Source organism: Ipomoea nil, unplaced genomic scaffold (assembly GCF_001879475.1).
Source record: "Ipomoea nil cultivar Tokyo-kokei standard unplaced genomic scaffold, Asagao_1.1 scaffold1956, whole genome shotgun sequence".
NCBI lineage: Eukaryota > Viridiplantae > Streptophyta > Magnoliopsida > Solanales > Convolvulaceae > Ipomoea > Ipomoea nil.
This window is the reverse complement of record NW_017618384.1, coordinates 1,153,823-1,171,245: the sequence shown is the minus strand read 5'-3', so window position 1 is coordinate 1,171,245 and position 17,423 is coordinate 1,153,823. Positions and strand designations below refer to the sequence as shown.

At 32.5% G+C, this 17,423-nt stretch overlaps 2 protein-coding genes across 2 annotated transcripts; one reads left to right on the top strand and one right to left on the bottom strand.

Annotated features, from left to right (window-relative positions):
- Positions 1 to 599: 599 nt before the first annotated feature.
- LOC109146991 (protein FAR1-RELATED SEQUENCE 5-like) lies at positions 600 to 3,515 on the bottom strand. Its single transcript, XM_019294639.1, has 7 exons — positions 3,425 to 3,515; positions 2,944 to 3,024; positions 2,630 to 2,823; positions 1,977 to 2,512; positions 1,793 to 1,870; positions 1,529 to 1,701; positions 600 to 1,486 (listed from the first exon to the last, which is right to left on the bottom strand). Exons 1-7 carry the CDS (start codon positions 3,513 to 3,515, stop codon positions 600 to 602), a joined length of 2,040 nt encoding a protein of 679 aa, XP_019150184.1.
- A 9,813-nt stretch (positions 3,516 to 13,328) lies between these two features.
- On the top strand, positions 13,329 to 16,018 carry LOC109146990 (nuclear-pore anchor-like). Its single transcript, XM_019294638.1, has 6 exons — positions 13,329 to 13,567; positions 13,839 to 13,962; positions 14,244 to 14,372; positions 14,465 to 14,557; positions 14,649 to 14,714; positions 15,721 to 16,018. Exons 1-6 carry the CDS (start codon positions 13,329 to 13,331, stop codon positions 15,841 to 15,843), a joined length of 774 nt encoding a protein of 257 aa, XP_019150183.1. The 3' UTR covers positions 15,844 to 16,018.
- The last annotated feature ends 1,405 nt before the right edge of the window (positions 16,019 to 17,423 follow it).

The window sequence follows — 17,423 nt, the reverse complement described above, 5'->3', positions numbered from 1 at the left end:
ATTTCAGTTGATAAACAATTATCAGAAATTTGTATATGCTCCTTTTGGTAATCCAATCTAATGTTTACTTGTATTCTATATTTTTCATATTCCCCAATATGGTTTTGTGCATAATCAATGCATATACTACACAAACTGTGAACTATCAAAAATTGTACATAATCATATGAAGTAATACATATAACCCATATAATGAATACACATAAACTTTCAAATAGTGCACATACTACTAAAAAAAGTCTAACAAATATTTTGTTTCTGCTAATATATATAATCAAACATCCTATTGAATGTAAACATGTACATAATACACATATGACCAAGCATATCATTTCCCTATACTGATAACTGCAAATCTAAAAAAGAAATGTACATAAATAAATAAAAGTAATTAACACAAATAAAAATGTACATAATCATATGAAGTAATACACATAAAGTATATAAGGAATACACATAAAGTATATAATTAATACACATAAACTTTTAAAACAGCACATATCATAATAAAAGTCTATTTTATTACTGCTGAGTTATGTGATTTAACATCGTTCTGTACGTGATATATATTACTACGATGATTAACACTAACATGTGCTTTAATTATCATCCATGCTTGACATTGTGCTAACGTGACAAAAACTAGAACCTCCGGAACTTGGGTGCACAAGATATCTATCACCTGCAATATTTAAAATATCACCCTCAACTTGAGACTGAACAGCAGATTTTATTTTGGAAGCAACCATATTTGCAAGATGCTTCCGTCCCCTTGCTTTGTTATATTTCTTTGAAATAACGCTGCTCACCCTCCTATTCCGCAACCCTTTCATCCGCCTAGTAGATGGATCCTTTATAACACCACTTGTCGATCCTATGTCACAATCTTCAAATAAACTGCCACCACATTCAGCTTCAAGTCTTCTCTTTGCATCTGCAATTGCTTCTTCACAAATCTTCCGTCCTTCGATATTTTCCTGACTATAAACAGCAAGCCTCTGAAATTTCCTAATGATTTCTAATAACCAAACAGAAGATGCACCATTACCACTATCAACTGTAGACATTATATCAACATTATCAACTTCAACAACTTTTTTAGTCCACCTCTTCAAAATATACTTCTCGAGGACTTCAGAAACACAATGCACATTTAGAATGCGTAAACAATGACAACACAAAATCCCCAATTCAGTAAACAACTTGCAACTACATCCAATGTCCATTTGTCTACTGTTAAACACTACTTCATGCCTAATAATATCAACATCAGGCCTCCAGACATGATACTTATACACACCATCTTCCAACATCACACACTCTTGATAGCATGATCCACCTTTCAAAAATTGTTCTTCAAACAAATAGTATATCTCAATTGTATAAATTTCCCTAGCATGCAACAAAATCTTAACATTATCCATCACCATTGTGGGTACACATTGTGAACACCGAACATCTTCCCCATTCTCTCTACTTCTCCACTCTGATATGACCCCAACAAAAGAGTTATAAAAAACACACAAACCAGATGTCTTGGACAACCTTCTAGAAATAGAGTGATTGGTGGTCTCACTCCTTTGAGAAGATAAAATCCCACCCGAAAAATAATCTTTATTAAAAGCAGGACACCATTTTTCTCTACACCCATACAACTTTTCAATCCAGTGATTATTGTGACATTTATATGTTGTAACCATCCTGAAATAACATGCCATAGATATATTAAAGTAAACCTACAAGCATGTCAGTATATAACATACAGAACAGACTAATGTACATAATCTTATACCTGAATACAGATAAACTATCAAATAGATACACATAAACTTGATCCAGAAAAATAATTTTGTATTTTGTATAATATAATCTACAACAATTCATTCAATGATAATCCATATGTAAACTAATAATAAAAACAAAAAAAAAACAAAAAAAAAAAAAACAAAATAACGAAGCATACATCAGACATGTACCTCGTCCAGTAAAATTCAAACTCTGCCTTTGTATCCGTATACTTCAACAAGCAATTGAATATATTTAGGAAATCTTTTTGATTTCTTAACCCTTTAATGTGCTTCTTTGAGTTCTCGCCAATATGCCATATACATAGCCGATGTCGTGAACTTGGAAAAACTTGAACAATTGCAGCAGCCATAGCAGCACATTGATCAGTCATTATGCTTTGTGGACTTTTGTAATCCATAGATCTCAAAAATGTCTTAAAAAACCATACAAATGACTCAATCTTCTCATTCATCAAAAAACCGGATCCAAACATAACATTCATGCAATGGTTATTCATGCCAACAAAAGGTCCACAAATCATGTCATATTTGTTAGTACGATATGTTGTATCGTGAACTAGCAAATCCCCGAACAAATCATAGTCTCTCCTCATCCGTCCATCCCTCCAAAAAAAACTACACAACCTTGACTCCAAATCCACCTCAAAATCAAAGTAAAAACTACACAACCTCCAATCAATGTGTTTGAATCGGTACCATCCAATCTGTTCAATGCATCGGTACATAGAGAGTTATATGCATCCCTACTTGTAAACCCAACAAGTGGTGATCCCCCCCCCCACCCCCCCCCCCCCCCCTGATTGTGTTTTAAGGAATCTTACACCATCTACAACAGACACACCACTGCTCTTCAAATCAGTAAGATATGATATATGATTCCTAGACACCATCCTATGTGACCTTAGAAGGTAACTCTTGCTTGGTGGAACCAATTCATGATTATGCAACTTCTCATGCTTCGAAACAATCCACATCCCATTCTCATGTAAATCGAATTGGACAAATGCACCACAACCTGTACAACCATCAATTTTAGAATAACACCATTTTCCTGTACTCCTTTTAAATCCATCCTTCGAACAATGGAACATCTTCGTCTTCATTGTTTTTGTAGCAGAAATATATCTTTGCTTACCCCTCCTCACGCTAAAACCTACTCTAAAGGCATAATCATTATATATGTCATATGCTTCATCAACCGAACACACTGACATCCCTACCAAATCCATCAGCTACAAATAGCATACATTTTAACTACCCATATTGTTAATGTACATAATCCATATCTACGATACACATAAACATATGGCACAATACACATAATCATTAAAATACATAAAACCTATATCGCATACTGTTAATGTACATAATCCATAACTACAATACACATACACATATGGCACAATACACATAATCATAAAACCAAACAAATTAAACCATATAATACACGTACAACCTCACTGAAACAACAACTTCAAATCAAACCATACTAACATCCAAAACAACCACAATCAAACAGAAATTCTATATCAATTCTTATATAATTCAACAGCGAGTTCAATATATTCATCATACATCAAACACAAATACAAAATAAAATCTTAAAAATCAAATACCTGGATTAGCATCCTTTGTATCTACCACTCCAACAGGATCAGTTGTATGCTCTGTCTCCACCACATCCTGCTGCGCAATCGAATCAGACATGGCTTCCATCCAACAATTGCAGAATACGACGCAAATCGAACAATCAGGTCGCTCTCATGTTCTCTAATCCAATATGCATGATCGGCGCGACGACACCATGTCTTTAGAGCCGCTCTCTCACTTCCCTCTTCTTACCGTTTGACGGCGTTAACAGACTAATAAAAAAAATTCGTTACATAACAATTCCATATGGCGTCGTTTTGATGCTGGGCGTACATAGCTCTATACACCGGGGTGTATGGTATAAATTGCCCACTCAAAGAGTCACGTAGCTCTTTGTATCGATCCCCACAGACAGCGCCAGTGTTGGTTTTTGGGTTTTCGGGCCCAGGGAGGTCCAACACAACCTTGGTTGGTGGATTCACCTTTCACAAAGCTTTTTAGCAAAGGAAGAGTAGTCGAAATAATAGCTAGAGTGTGTTTCTTATTCACTGGGCATGGACTCGCCTCCCTTTACAAGAGTGGAGGGGCCTTTATATAGTAGGCCCCCTTCCATCCGAATTGAAGGACATTAACTGCTGCTTTCAAGGCTAATTACAATTATAAGGCCGTTGGGCGCCGTTTACCGGGTCGGCCAACGGCTCTTTGGTCTTTTAAACATCCTGTTTGGCCGAGTCTTATGGGATGCCTGCTTTGAATACCCCAACGGCTCCTGGACCGACTTAAATGCTACGTTTAACATCCTTCAATGGCTTTCTGGGCCGGTTCCTCTTAAATGGGGTTCTTTGAATGCTCCTTAACGGCTCGGGGCCGGGTCTCTCCTTATGCTCAGGCCTGGGCCGACTCCTGGACTCGGCCCAAGCTTTCACTGGGCTTCTTTCGCTATTGGCCCCCATCTCCTATCTTGGACTCCTCTCTTAGGCCCATCTTCTTGGGCCGGGATCCTCACCCCCATCAATTACCAATTAATAGATTTACCAATTAGGTTAATATGTGAATATGGAAACAATATTATCAATTAATAGATTTTAATTAATTTCCATTTTACATTTAGTTACCAAATAAGTTTTACTACAAAAGTTTGAGCGGGAAAATGAAATAGGAGGATTTTACTTTTATATATCTACAATCTACAATTTTAATATGAGCCAATAATGTTAGGCCCTTAACTGGAATAAAAAAATGTTGGTCCTAATTGTTTCCTAAAATGAATGGTTCATATTATTTTGATTTTAGTATTTCTTAATGATTTTTCTTATTTACCCTTTATTATATTATTTTCTTTCCTTAAATAACCTTAAATTCCTTTAGTATAAACTTTCTTAACGGAATATTCCGTTAACTATTTATTATTCTTAACTTACTCATTAATTTCTATAAGAAAGGTCTTAGGGTCGAACTGCATCCCAATTAGAGTTGACATAATTGTTAAACATATACTACGAATATGTTAGTATTAAAAAATATAATATAAAATTTAATATAAACTTTGGTCAAATAATTAGTTCACTAAATACATAGTATTCAATGATTATAAACCAGGAACTTTGAAAATCATTTGATTTTCTTTCATTTAAAAAAAAAATTTAAGTAAAGTTTTTTTTTCGTTTAATTAATCATATTTTGATTATTGAGAACAAAACTTAATATTTCAATTATGCTTTTATCAATGCATGAAACGTCTAAATAATTGAAATTTATAATTTAATTTTTACTATATTATTATAACAATATATATTGTAACCTTATATTTTGAATTATTTATCATCATCCTCTATTGATAATAATTGTCATTGGCAAACTTTCAAAACAATTTGTATCAACAACAAATGGAAATTAATAAAATCAATGATTTCATTATTGTGGATGAAAAGTATGTATGTCCCTTTATTGCTCTTATTAAATTAAAAAATAAATTAGTAGCTACAACATAAAATATAATAATACATATTCATTTAATTAATTTAAAATGAGATGTCTATAATGCCTCTATTTAAAATGAATTATCCATAATAAAAAAATTTAAAAAGAAATATAATTTCATTAGTTATATTATCTTTATTTTATACAATTCAAAGATTCATTACCTTCAAATTTATTAATTTATTATATTCACTACATTATCTATTGTCTTCTTTTTACATTATCTTGTAATTAAATATCAAAGTTATAATACAAAATACGTTTTATATATATATATATATATAGTGTGTATATGTATATATATATATATAGTGTGTGTGTATATATATATATATATATATATATATATATATATATATATATATATATATATATATATATAGTGTGTATATGTATGTATATATATATATATATATATATATATATATATAGTGTGTATATGTATATATATATATATAGTGTGTATATGTATGTATATATATATATATATATATATATATATATATATATATATATATAGTGTATATATGTATATATATATATAGTGTGTGTGTATATATATATATATATATATATATATATATATATATATATATATATATATATATATATACACACACACACATTATATATATATATATATTTATATTTATATTTATATTTATTTATTTATCAAGTATTTTATACAAATATAATAAATATTAATATTTTGTTCAATACTTTCACATGATAACCTATGACACACATCTCACAACACATGAAACATGTAGGGGAAATTAAACTACCACTATCAAATATCAACATGTGCTTGCAAGATAAATAGTTCATAGCACAACTAAAATCCCAGTCATATACACAAGAAGGCAAATCTAAAGCTTCATACACCATAATCTCATTACATGATGAATCCCTCTATGCTACTAACAATAACCTAATTGCACATGACATACTACCAATAACAAAAAAATTAAAAAAAAAAAAATAAGACATGGACTGAAGATGAAGACAATAACAATGTTTCCCAAACAAGAATTGGAGAAATTTAAACCAAAAGTTGTATTTATTTAGACTATCGCTTTTAGACTAAGTATTTAGACTATCGTTATTACAAAGTTGCAAATATTTATTTTGGAATAAGGTTCAAATTGGTCACTGAACGTAACATGAAAATGCAATTAGGCCACTGAATACTCCAAAAACGTGCAACTAAGTCACTGAACACTCCAAATGTATGGAATTTCACCGGATAGCAAGTTACCAACAATTTTAGCTGGTCACCTACTTACGTGGCAGCTGAGTAGGCATTTTAAATAACTTTTAATAAATTTTTATAATATTTTTTAAAAAATGACAAAATTTAAATTAAAAATAAAAAAATAAAAATAAAACAGACGGGGTAGCCAACGGCCACCCTGTCATTTTTTTTTAATTTTTAAATTTTTATAAAATTTATTATTAAAATGTATTAAAAATGCCAACTCAGCTGCCACGTAAGCAAGTAACTTGTTAAAAGATAAAAGACAAAGGCATTTTTGGTCCTAGACTTATAGTGGCATGGACAATTTTAGTACTCTTAAAAAAAATCAGACAATTTATGGACACTCTTATTGTAACGAGGACAATTTTAGTCCTCCGTCAATATTTCCGTTAGATGCCCCGTTTGAGTTAGGATAATTGCGACTTTTCAACAACAGACCCATTTTCTCTCTGTTTCTCTTTATTCACGAAAACAACAACAACAACAACAACAACAATGGCAGCCACAATACCACCCATCCTCAACCTTCTTCCTTGCCAACAACAAACAAGTTTAATCCACCAACAACCCCCATCTCCTCCTCTCTTCCCGTCTCGATCTCTCTCTCTCTCGTCTCTCTCTCTTCTCAATGGAAAATCGACAGTAGCACAGCTCACCAACAGCTGCAACACCCCAGAACAGATCCTCTCCCATAGAGTTCACGGTCAGCTTCAACGTGCGAAAAATCCCAGATCCGAGCAGATGCGTTTCAAATCCCAGATCCGAACATATCTGAGCCTCCGCCGCCGCCACCTCCTCTCTATCCACCCTTCTCATCCCATCCTTCGCATGACCAATTTCTGTGACCACCGCCGCCGCCACCACTCTCGTCCGCTCGCCCGCTTCCTCCTAGAAAACTTGGCCACAATCAAAACCCTAGCTTGTTGATTTTCATTGCAATAGTTGTGAAGTCTCAAATCGATGTGAATTTGGGGAAGCAAATTGGATTGAGTATGGGGAAGAAACGAACAAGAAGGCTTTGTTTGGGGAAAGAATCTAATCAGAAGTTAAACCCCTACCAAAACAAACGAAATTGAAGAGTGAGTTCCCTGAGATCTCCAATTCTACGATGGATTTTTTTATTTATTTTTCGTTTGGTCAGTACTCAGTATTCAGTAAGAGGGAAAAAGAAGAAAGAAGGAAGGAGGAAGGAGGTCTAAAAAGACAAAATTACCCCCATCTAACAGGCCATCTAACGGGAATATTGACGGAGGACCAAAATTGTCCTCGTCACAATAAGAGTGTCCACAAATTGTCTGATTTTTTTAAAGAGGACTAAAATTGTTTGTGGCATATAAGTCTAGGACCAAAAATGTCTTTTACTCCTTGTTAAAATTAATGGTTACCTGCTATCAAGTGAAATTGCATACATTTGGAGTTTTCAGTAGACTAATTGCATTTTTTTCGTTCAGTAACCTAATTGCATTTTCAAGTCACGTTTGTGGCCAATTTGAACCTTACTCCATTTATTATTGTGAAAGTTATATATAATCAATATCTCATATATTATCTTGCATTTATATACTTTAAATTACTGATTTAAATAAACAAATTCAACATTTATTTACCTATGCATGAGCATCTTCTATATAATATTGCATTGATATACTTTAAAATACTTATTTAAAAAGAATCATTGGGCATTATCTCATTCGCGCAAAGCGCGTAGAAAAACTAGTATATGTGTGTGTGTGTGTGTGAACTGGCGGTTTCGTTCTGGTTCGCGATTTTGAACCGTCTTTATTTTAAATTTTTATTTTTATTTTAAAATAGTCTAAATTCAACAATAAATGTATTTTATTTTATTTTTTAGTTAGGAACATGAACCGGCCATTCCAGTTCGCGATTTTAATAAACTCTAAATATCGGGTTTCGATTAAAAAATTGTAATTGAAATTTTTCGGTTTGGTTGCTATAGTGTCTGTTTGGTTTGAACCAAATTGTGGTCATAATTTGTGGGAGATGACAAATAAATGAAATATTTATTTTAAGGGTAAATATGTCCATTTAACATTTCAGGGGAAAACAACCACTTGAATAACTTAGGGGGGAAAAGTGTTATAAATATATAACTCAAGGGGAAAAATGCTATAAGTATATAACTTAGGGGGAAAAGTGCTATTTTCCCTTTTTAATATAATGTGAAGTTTAATCTCTCTCTCTCTCTCTCTCTCTCTCTCTCTCTCTCTCTCACACACACACACACACACACACACACACACACACACACACATATATATATATATATATGTATATATATATGTATGTATATATATATATATATATATATATATATATATATATATATATATATATATATATATATATATATATACTTGTTTTTCTACGCGCTTTGCGCGAATGGATAATGCCCAATGATTCTTTATAAATAAGTATCTCAAAGTATATCAATGCAATATTATATAGAAGATGATCATGCATAGGTAAATAAATTTTGAATTTGTTTATTTAAATCAGTAATTTAAAGTATATAAATCAATTGATCTCTCATATATTATCTTGCATTTATACACTTTAAATTACCGATTTAAATAAACAAATTCAACATTTATTTACCTATGCATGAGCATCTTTTATATAATATTGCATTGATATACTTTGAAATACTTATTTAAAAAGAATCATTGGGCATTATCCCATTCGGGCAAAGCGCGTAGAAAAACTAGTATAAGTATATATGTGTGTGTGTGTGTGTGTGTGTGTGTGTGTGTGTGTGTGTGAGAGAGAGAGAGAGAGAGAGAGAGAGAGAGATTAAACTTCACATTATATTAAAATGGGAAAATAGCACTTTTCCCCCTAAGTTATATACTTTAGCACTTTTTTCCCTTGAGTTATATATTTATAGAACTTTCCTCCCCTAAGTTATTCAAGTGGTTGTTTTCCCCTGAAATGTTAAATGGACATATTTAACCTTAAAATAAATATTTCATTTATTTTTCTTCTCCCACAAATCATGACCACAATTTGGTTCAAACCAAACAGACACTATAGCAACCAAACTGAAATATTCCAATTACAATTTATAATCCAAACCCGACATTTAGAGTTTATTAAAATCGTGAACCGGAATGGCCAGTTCATGTTCTGAACTAAAAAATAAATTAAAATACATTTATTGTTGAATTTAGACTATTTTAAAATAAAAATAAAATTTTAAAATAAAGACGGTTCAAAATCGCGAACCAGATCCGAAACCGCCGGTTCACGGTTCAGGATCCAATTTTTTCGATTCATAATTTTAATAAACTGAAATCCAAATATTGGGTTTCATATCTGAATCATAACCGAAAACTTTTAATTCGATTACTATAGTGTCCGGTTCAGTTCGAATTGAACAGTGGTGTCATCCCTACGTATACGCAATAATTGGTCGGAGAAAAATAATTCATTTCTAAAATAATTGAAGGGGCTAATGTGGTTAAATGAGTAATTCAAGAGAGAAAAGTGCTATAAATATATAACTTGAGGAACAAGTCCCTATTAAAAAAGACTATAACTTTAATGATTTATATTGGTGAGACTGAAATCTAAATCTCATTAACAAAAGTTAACCGTTAATAATGTTCGCAATAACAATTAATAAATTAAATCATTGTGTTTTTTTTATAAATAGTGTGACAAAAATCGCTATTTTTTCCTTGTTTTATTTCTAAAAAGAAAATGAGGCATGCATGATGAATGATGTGATGATAAGTCTAAGGGGTGTTTGGTTCACTACAAGAAAAATGCACATACACAACACTAGAAAGACAACAGTTTTTAAGAAAAGTGTTGTCTTTTGTATAAAAGACAACAGTTTGGTCCAAAACCGTTGTCTTTGATGCAACACTTTTGTCAAAGACAACAGTTTTTAATTAACCGTTGTTATAAGTGTGTTGTCTTTGTGCATTTTATGAAAAGACAACACCACAACGACAACGGTTTTATAAAACCGTTGTCTATGTGCGTTTTTTTTTTAAAAAAGACAACGGTTTTTTTAACCGTTGTCGTTGGTGTGTTGTCTTTAAGCGCACTGGAATACACAACACTAGAAAGACAACGGTTGTTTAAAACCGTTGTCTTTGTGCGATCTTTTTTTAAAAAAACACAACGGTTTTATTTAACCGTTGTCGTTGGTATGTTGTCTTTAAGCGCACTAGAATACACAACAATACAAAGACAACGGTTTTTTAAAACCGTTGTCTTTGCGCATTATTATTTTTTAAAAGACAACGGTTTTATTTAACCGTTGTCATTTATGTGTTGTCTTTAATAGCACTTGAATACACAACACTACAATGACAACGGTTTTTTATAACCGTTGTCGTTGCGCGTTCTTTATTTGTTTAAGACAACGGTTTTATTTAACCGTTGTATTTGGTATGTTGTCTTTAAGCGTATTTGAATACACAAGACTACAAAGACAACAGTTATAAAAAACCGTTGTTTTTGCGCAATATTATTTTATAAAAGACAACAGTTTTATTTAACCGTTGTCATTTATGTGTTGTCTTTAATAGCACTTGAATACACAACACTACAACGACAATGGTTTTATATAACCGTTGTCGTTGCACGTTCTTTATTTGTTTAAGACAACGGTTTTATTTAACCGTTGTCTTTGGTATGTTGTATTTAAGCGTATTTGAATAAAAAACCGTTGTCTTTGCGCATCATTATTTTATAAAAGACAACAGTTGTATAAAATAAAAACAATGACATTAACAACAAGAGTCGAACCTATGACCTCAAACATAACAAATAAAGTTTAACCAACTAACCAACACAAATTCTTATGTAGCAAAGTGCAACATCTGGTATATTATATATAACTGGGTTGCTTATATATAAAATAAGCGAAGGATGCCCTTAGGAAGAATAGAACCCAAGACTTCTAACATAACAAACTAAGCTAAACCCACCAAGCTACACCAACACTTATCTTTTGTATAAAATATAGGTTAATGATGCCACCAAGAAGGATAGAACCCAAGACCTCTAACATAACAAACAAAGCTAAACCCACCAAACCACACCAACTCTTGTTTATTAAAGTGTTACACCATATCTTTTACCTATAATTTGGACCTTCATTGTTTTTGTTACGAGATGAAAATAGATGTTTAGAAGATCTAAAACAAAAATAAAAATGTAATTAAATTTTTTGTCCAAATATAATGCATAAAAAATTAATAAAGAAAGAATACAATTCAAAAGTTAATTTAATAGTTTTATTTTCGTTCATATTTAAATATAAAATTATTCGCCAAAATTTAAATGCCAATTCATTAAAATTTTATTTTACAATTCATTAAAGTTTTATTTTCAATTCATTAAATTACATGGCATAGAACGGCCCTGTGCGGTGCGGTGTGGTGTTCAGAATGGTGCGGTATGGTGTGGAGGAGTTAAGGGCGGTATGATAGGGGCCGGGGTTGGTAATCGACCTTTCCGGCATACATGGGACACGTGGAGAATGGATATGAAAGAGTAGTTAACGTCGTACAGTTAGCTATAGCTAATTTCTTTTGCCGCGATCTTTGTAATAATTGGGCCGCCAGCCTTTGGAAGAATAAAGCTTCGGGTAATAAAGGGCAAATTATGTCGTGCAATCGTGTGCACCATGCATGGTGCACACTGTTCTATGTTCATAATTACCGAACTATATATTCATAATTTTTGAAATTCATAATATTCATAATAATTGAACTCTATATTCACAATTACAGAACTCTATGTTCATAATTTTCGATGTTCATATTCCCAATTGTTGAACTCTGTATTTACAAATCACAAAACTATATGTTCATAATTTGATAACTATACAATTTAGAAATTATGAATCAACAATACAGAAATTATGAATCTGCAGTGTAGAAATTATGAATCTACTGTATAGAAATTATGAATCTATTGTATTTAAATTATGAATCTACGATTTAGAAATTATGAATCTAGAGTAAAGATTTTATAAATATACAGTATAGAATTTATGAATCTACAATATAAAAATCTATGAATCTCGCGTTCTGTACCTATATGCCCGGTACTATTTTGGGTCTAGCGACCCGGGTAATAAAGCTACTATTTTATTACTCCCGTTTTATACCTATATACTCGGTTTATGGTGGACCCGGTCCCTATAAAACCATGAATATACTTATTTAATTTGGAAAAAAATGAAGGCTTATTATAAAATAAAAATAAAATTTCGTTATTTTCCTTATTATATTAGATATATATGTTATCACTACAAGTAAAACAGTTTTTAGTGACAGAAAATTAGTGACAAATGAAAAACCCCCTCACTAATAAATGTATTATTTGCATAATTTTTATGAAAGTTAAAAATTGCTCTAGCTAAAGATTTATAATTTAGTGTTGAAATTTTAATTTAATACTTATTTTAAAAATATATACTCTCGCTATTGATACTAAAAATGTTGTTACTCTCAATATTGGTGTGTGAAAATTATTTCATTAAAATCTAATTCCCACCAAAATCTAAAATCTAATTCCCACCAAATTTTTGCAACCCACACATCTTTCTCTCTTCTCTCCTAAATCCCTAAAACATTACTCCGTAGTTCTCTTCTCCAAATGCCGCCTCCAGACCGCCATCGCCACCTCCAATTGCCCAATTGGCCGAAAAAATGGCGCCTCTCGCTGGCCAAAAGAAAAACAAAGTAGAACTTAGAGGTGTACCCCAATTTCCTAATCGTCTACCCTTCTATCGCTTCCCTAGTTCCCCCAACTCCCCAAGCCCTAACTCAGCTGACAACAAGACTCCGCCTCCGCCCTTGCCGAGTCCCGACCACAAAGCTGCTGTCGACGACACCGGAGGACTCCGCATCTCCTCTCCGGTCTCCGCCTTCGCCCAAGCTGCGGCCTAGTCTCCGCCTCAGCCCCTGCCGACGAGGAAGCTACTGCCCGGTCTCCGCCTCCGCCCCTGTCGACGACGAAACTGCTGTCTGTTCTCTGCCTTAGCCTCACATGTGAACCAAGGTAACGCCTCCTGCAATGAAATTCATAATGTGTGCTAGACCGTAATTTGTGAAATATGATTTGCAATTGATTTGTGTTGGACTGTATTACTCAACTATGTTTTTATTTATTTATTTATTTTTATTTTTTTTGCTTATTACTCAACTGTATCAATCTAGTTTGCAATTGACTAAGGCTTTAAGCAATGTGTTATTTTTGCTTATTCCCTTTATTGATAGGACAATAAAACACATGCTTTTCATGAAAAATGTTACTGATCAGGCTAATAAGATGAGGCAACAGGTTAAAAAAGAGCTTAGTTGATATTTACTTTTTGCAGCATAGTGATTCAATGTAGGAGTCGTTTCTACTTTATTTTGGGTAATGAGAATCATATATTTTACATTTTTACAGATAATACTTATCTTTTCACATCTTGTAGTTGATACTTTACTACCAAAATAATGCATATGTGATGGCTAATTGCTATGACTACTGGATTTGTCTGAACCTGCTTAATGCAATAAATAAAGATCCTATGTATTACATTTTGGGACATTATATATCTCATGTTACCCAAGCAGGAGAAGGAGCTAATTGAGAGGCATCACACATGGCTTAATGACGAGTTAACTACCAAAGTCAATGATCTCATAAACCTTCGTAAAACTCATTCCAAACTTGAGGCATACATGTCTGTTAAACTTTCTGATGTAAGTTGGTATTGAAGAGCATGTCATGCCTACTATTTATTCTTTGGTTCACCCACACAACATCACTGATATGAATGTATTGACAAATTTAGGTAGAGAGGAAGTTCAGTGAAAGTTCTAGCTCTTTGACATGGTACAAGGACAGAGTAAGGGAGCTGGATTTGAAGATGGCATCCTTGGAGCAGGTTTGTCTGTTAGTTTCCATTATGTTATTTATTTTCCTGGTTGATCCATTTGTTTCCTAATAATTTTTGTATCTTCATTACATAATTGAAGGAGCTGTTATCATCAAAGGATGCAGCTTCTAGGACAGAGGAACAATCATCTGCTGAGATTTCTACTGTAAGTGTTTTCTATTTTTTATATCCTCTTTTATACTAAAGTTCATGAGTAAAGTAATTAATTCACAAAAAAGCATTTAGCTGGTGAACACAGAGCTTTAGAATATACTTCTGTGGCCATAAATTTTTTCTTGGCATAAATTCTGATGCATGTAGCTCTTAATCATCCTCAGATAGGAAATGCATTCAATGTTTTTTTCCCCAGTCTTAATACCTGCACTTTGTTTGGTTTATTAGACATTCAATTATACCACCTTTTTGTCTATTAGAGCTAGAAGCTATTGTAGTTGTCCACTGAAAGTTTTCTTTATAATAGGCATGTAGCTTGCCTTGTCATAGACTCATTTCCCTCTTTAGTTAATTTTTTGACGACAGGGATCAGTGGGTGCAGCCTTCTTATTGTAAAATGTTGGTATGTATAGATAGAGTTGTAAAGATATCAATCAAAAAGATACAATGCAACAATTGTGTTAAGTGTTGGAACTGTAAAACTGTATATATGTTTCTGTGTAAAACTGTACAAGATAAAAGCCCTATTTATACGTAGGCTAAAGACTACCAGCCACATAATTCAAAAAAGAAATGAAAGACTGAGTGCAACTCACTCTAACTACCCTTATTCTTCTAAAAAATTGTAATGCCACCTGGAGAAAAGTAGTTTTATCTGAATTATAGATTTTTTTCCCTCTGTTATTTAATTGTGGTTCATTTCTTGTCTCCTAATAGGGATATGGATTGGCTTGGTATTAACTCAGTAAAGTACTCAAATATGCTGAATATATATGCAAAATCTCTTTACTATATTAGGGCATGTTTATGCATCCTATTACTAGGCTCAACCTTGTTTGGCTGTTTTACGTGAAGTATGATTTATGAATTTTCTTCTAGTGTTAGATAAGGGTTCTGCACCACTCATCATTCTACAATAAAGAGATCATATTTGCATGCTGTGTGATGGACTTAAAGTTGCAGGTTGCATCTGTACCTAACATTCTTAATTCATGTAGTTAAACAAGCTTGTGGAACTATATAAAGAGAGCTCGGAGGAGTGGTCTAAAAAGGTAGGTGAACTTGAGAGCGTGATTAAGGAATTAGAAGTGAGTTTGCTTTGCAGTTGGTTATTTAAATGAAACTCATAGTAGAAGCAAGATGATGGGCTTTGTGATGCCTTCCTACGGGTCTAATGAGACCATTTAACCTTTGTTTGTTTATTATATTAGTGCTATCCTTTTTAATAGTGCAAAAATGTACTCACTTTTTACATGTAGTTCCAACAAGTTGATTATGACAATAACGGTTATTGTACTCATTTAGACTTGGTTCGTGAATTGTTTTTTGTAGTATTATGACTTGGATGATATATGATTTGATTAGAATTGTTCATGGAAGTATTTAGACTTGTTAATTAGTTCTTTTGTAACTACACTTGGCCATGGTGAATGGATAAATTGATTTTTTATATGATTAAAATTTCAGCAGGTTAAAAACGGTTAAAATCGTTGAGACAACGGTTAAAAACCGTTGTCTATTTTACAAAAGACAACAGTTTGAAACTGTTGTCTTTTCTAAAAAAGACAACACTTTATGGGCGTGACTTTTAACAACAGCGGTTTCAATAACACAATTGACAACAGTTTATAACTGTTGTTTTTTAAAGAAAAGACAACAGTTAAAAACCGTTGTCTATGTGCATCACTTTTAACAACATGGGTTTCAACAACATTGAATAAACAACGGGTTAAAAACCGTTGTTTTTGAAAGAAATGAAAACGGTTTAAAACCGTTGTTTATGTACATGACTTTTAACAACACCGGTTTCAACAACACTCAATAGACAACGGTTCTTAAACCGTTGTCTTTTCTAGAAAAGACAACGGTTATTAACCGTTGTCTATGTGTGTGACTTACAACAACACCAGCTTCAACAACACTTAATAGACAACGGTTAAAAAACCGTTGTTGTTTCTAGAAAAGACAACGGTTATTAACCGTTGTCTATGTGCGTGACATACAACAACACCGGCTTCAACAACACTTAATAGACAACGGTTAAAAAACCGTTGTTGTTTCTAGAAAAGACAACGGTTATTAACCGTTGTCTATGTGCTTGACTTACAACAACACCGGCTTCAACAACACTTAATAGACAACGGTTAAAAAACCGTTGTTGTTTCTAGAAAAGACAACGGTTAAAAAACCGTTGTCTATGCGCGGGACTTACAACAACACCGGCTTCAACAACAGAAATTATACCCCTACGACAACGGTTATTAACCGTTGTCTATGTGCATTTTTCTTGTAGTGGTTGAATGGAAAAGATTTTTTTAAGAGGGTATTTGGTTGGATGGAAAACATTTTCCAAAAAAAATATTTTTCTAAAAGTGAAGGAAAATGATGTTTTATGTTGTTTGGTTGGATGGAAAACATTTTCCATTAGAAAAAGTTTTCCTTAAGAATGATGAAAACCAATTTCTAGTTCATCCTAGGTATTTTGTTTTCCATGGAAAACTAATATAACAATTTTACCCTCACCATTCTTTATTAATTACTCTTATTATTATTATTATTATTATATTATTATTGTTGTGTAGGGTTATATTTGTCATTATACTCGTTATTCCTTACAATTCCAAACTCAACCAAACAATGAAATTCATATTCTCAATAATTTCTTTTCAATCAACCAAACAATGGAATCTATTTTCTTGGA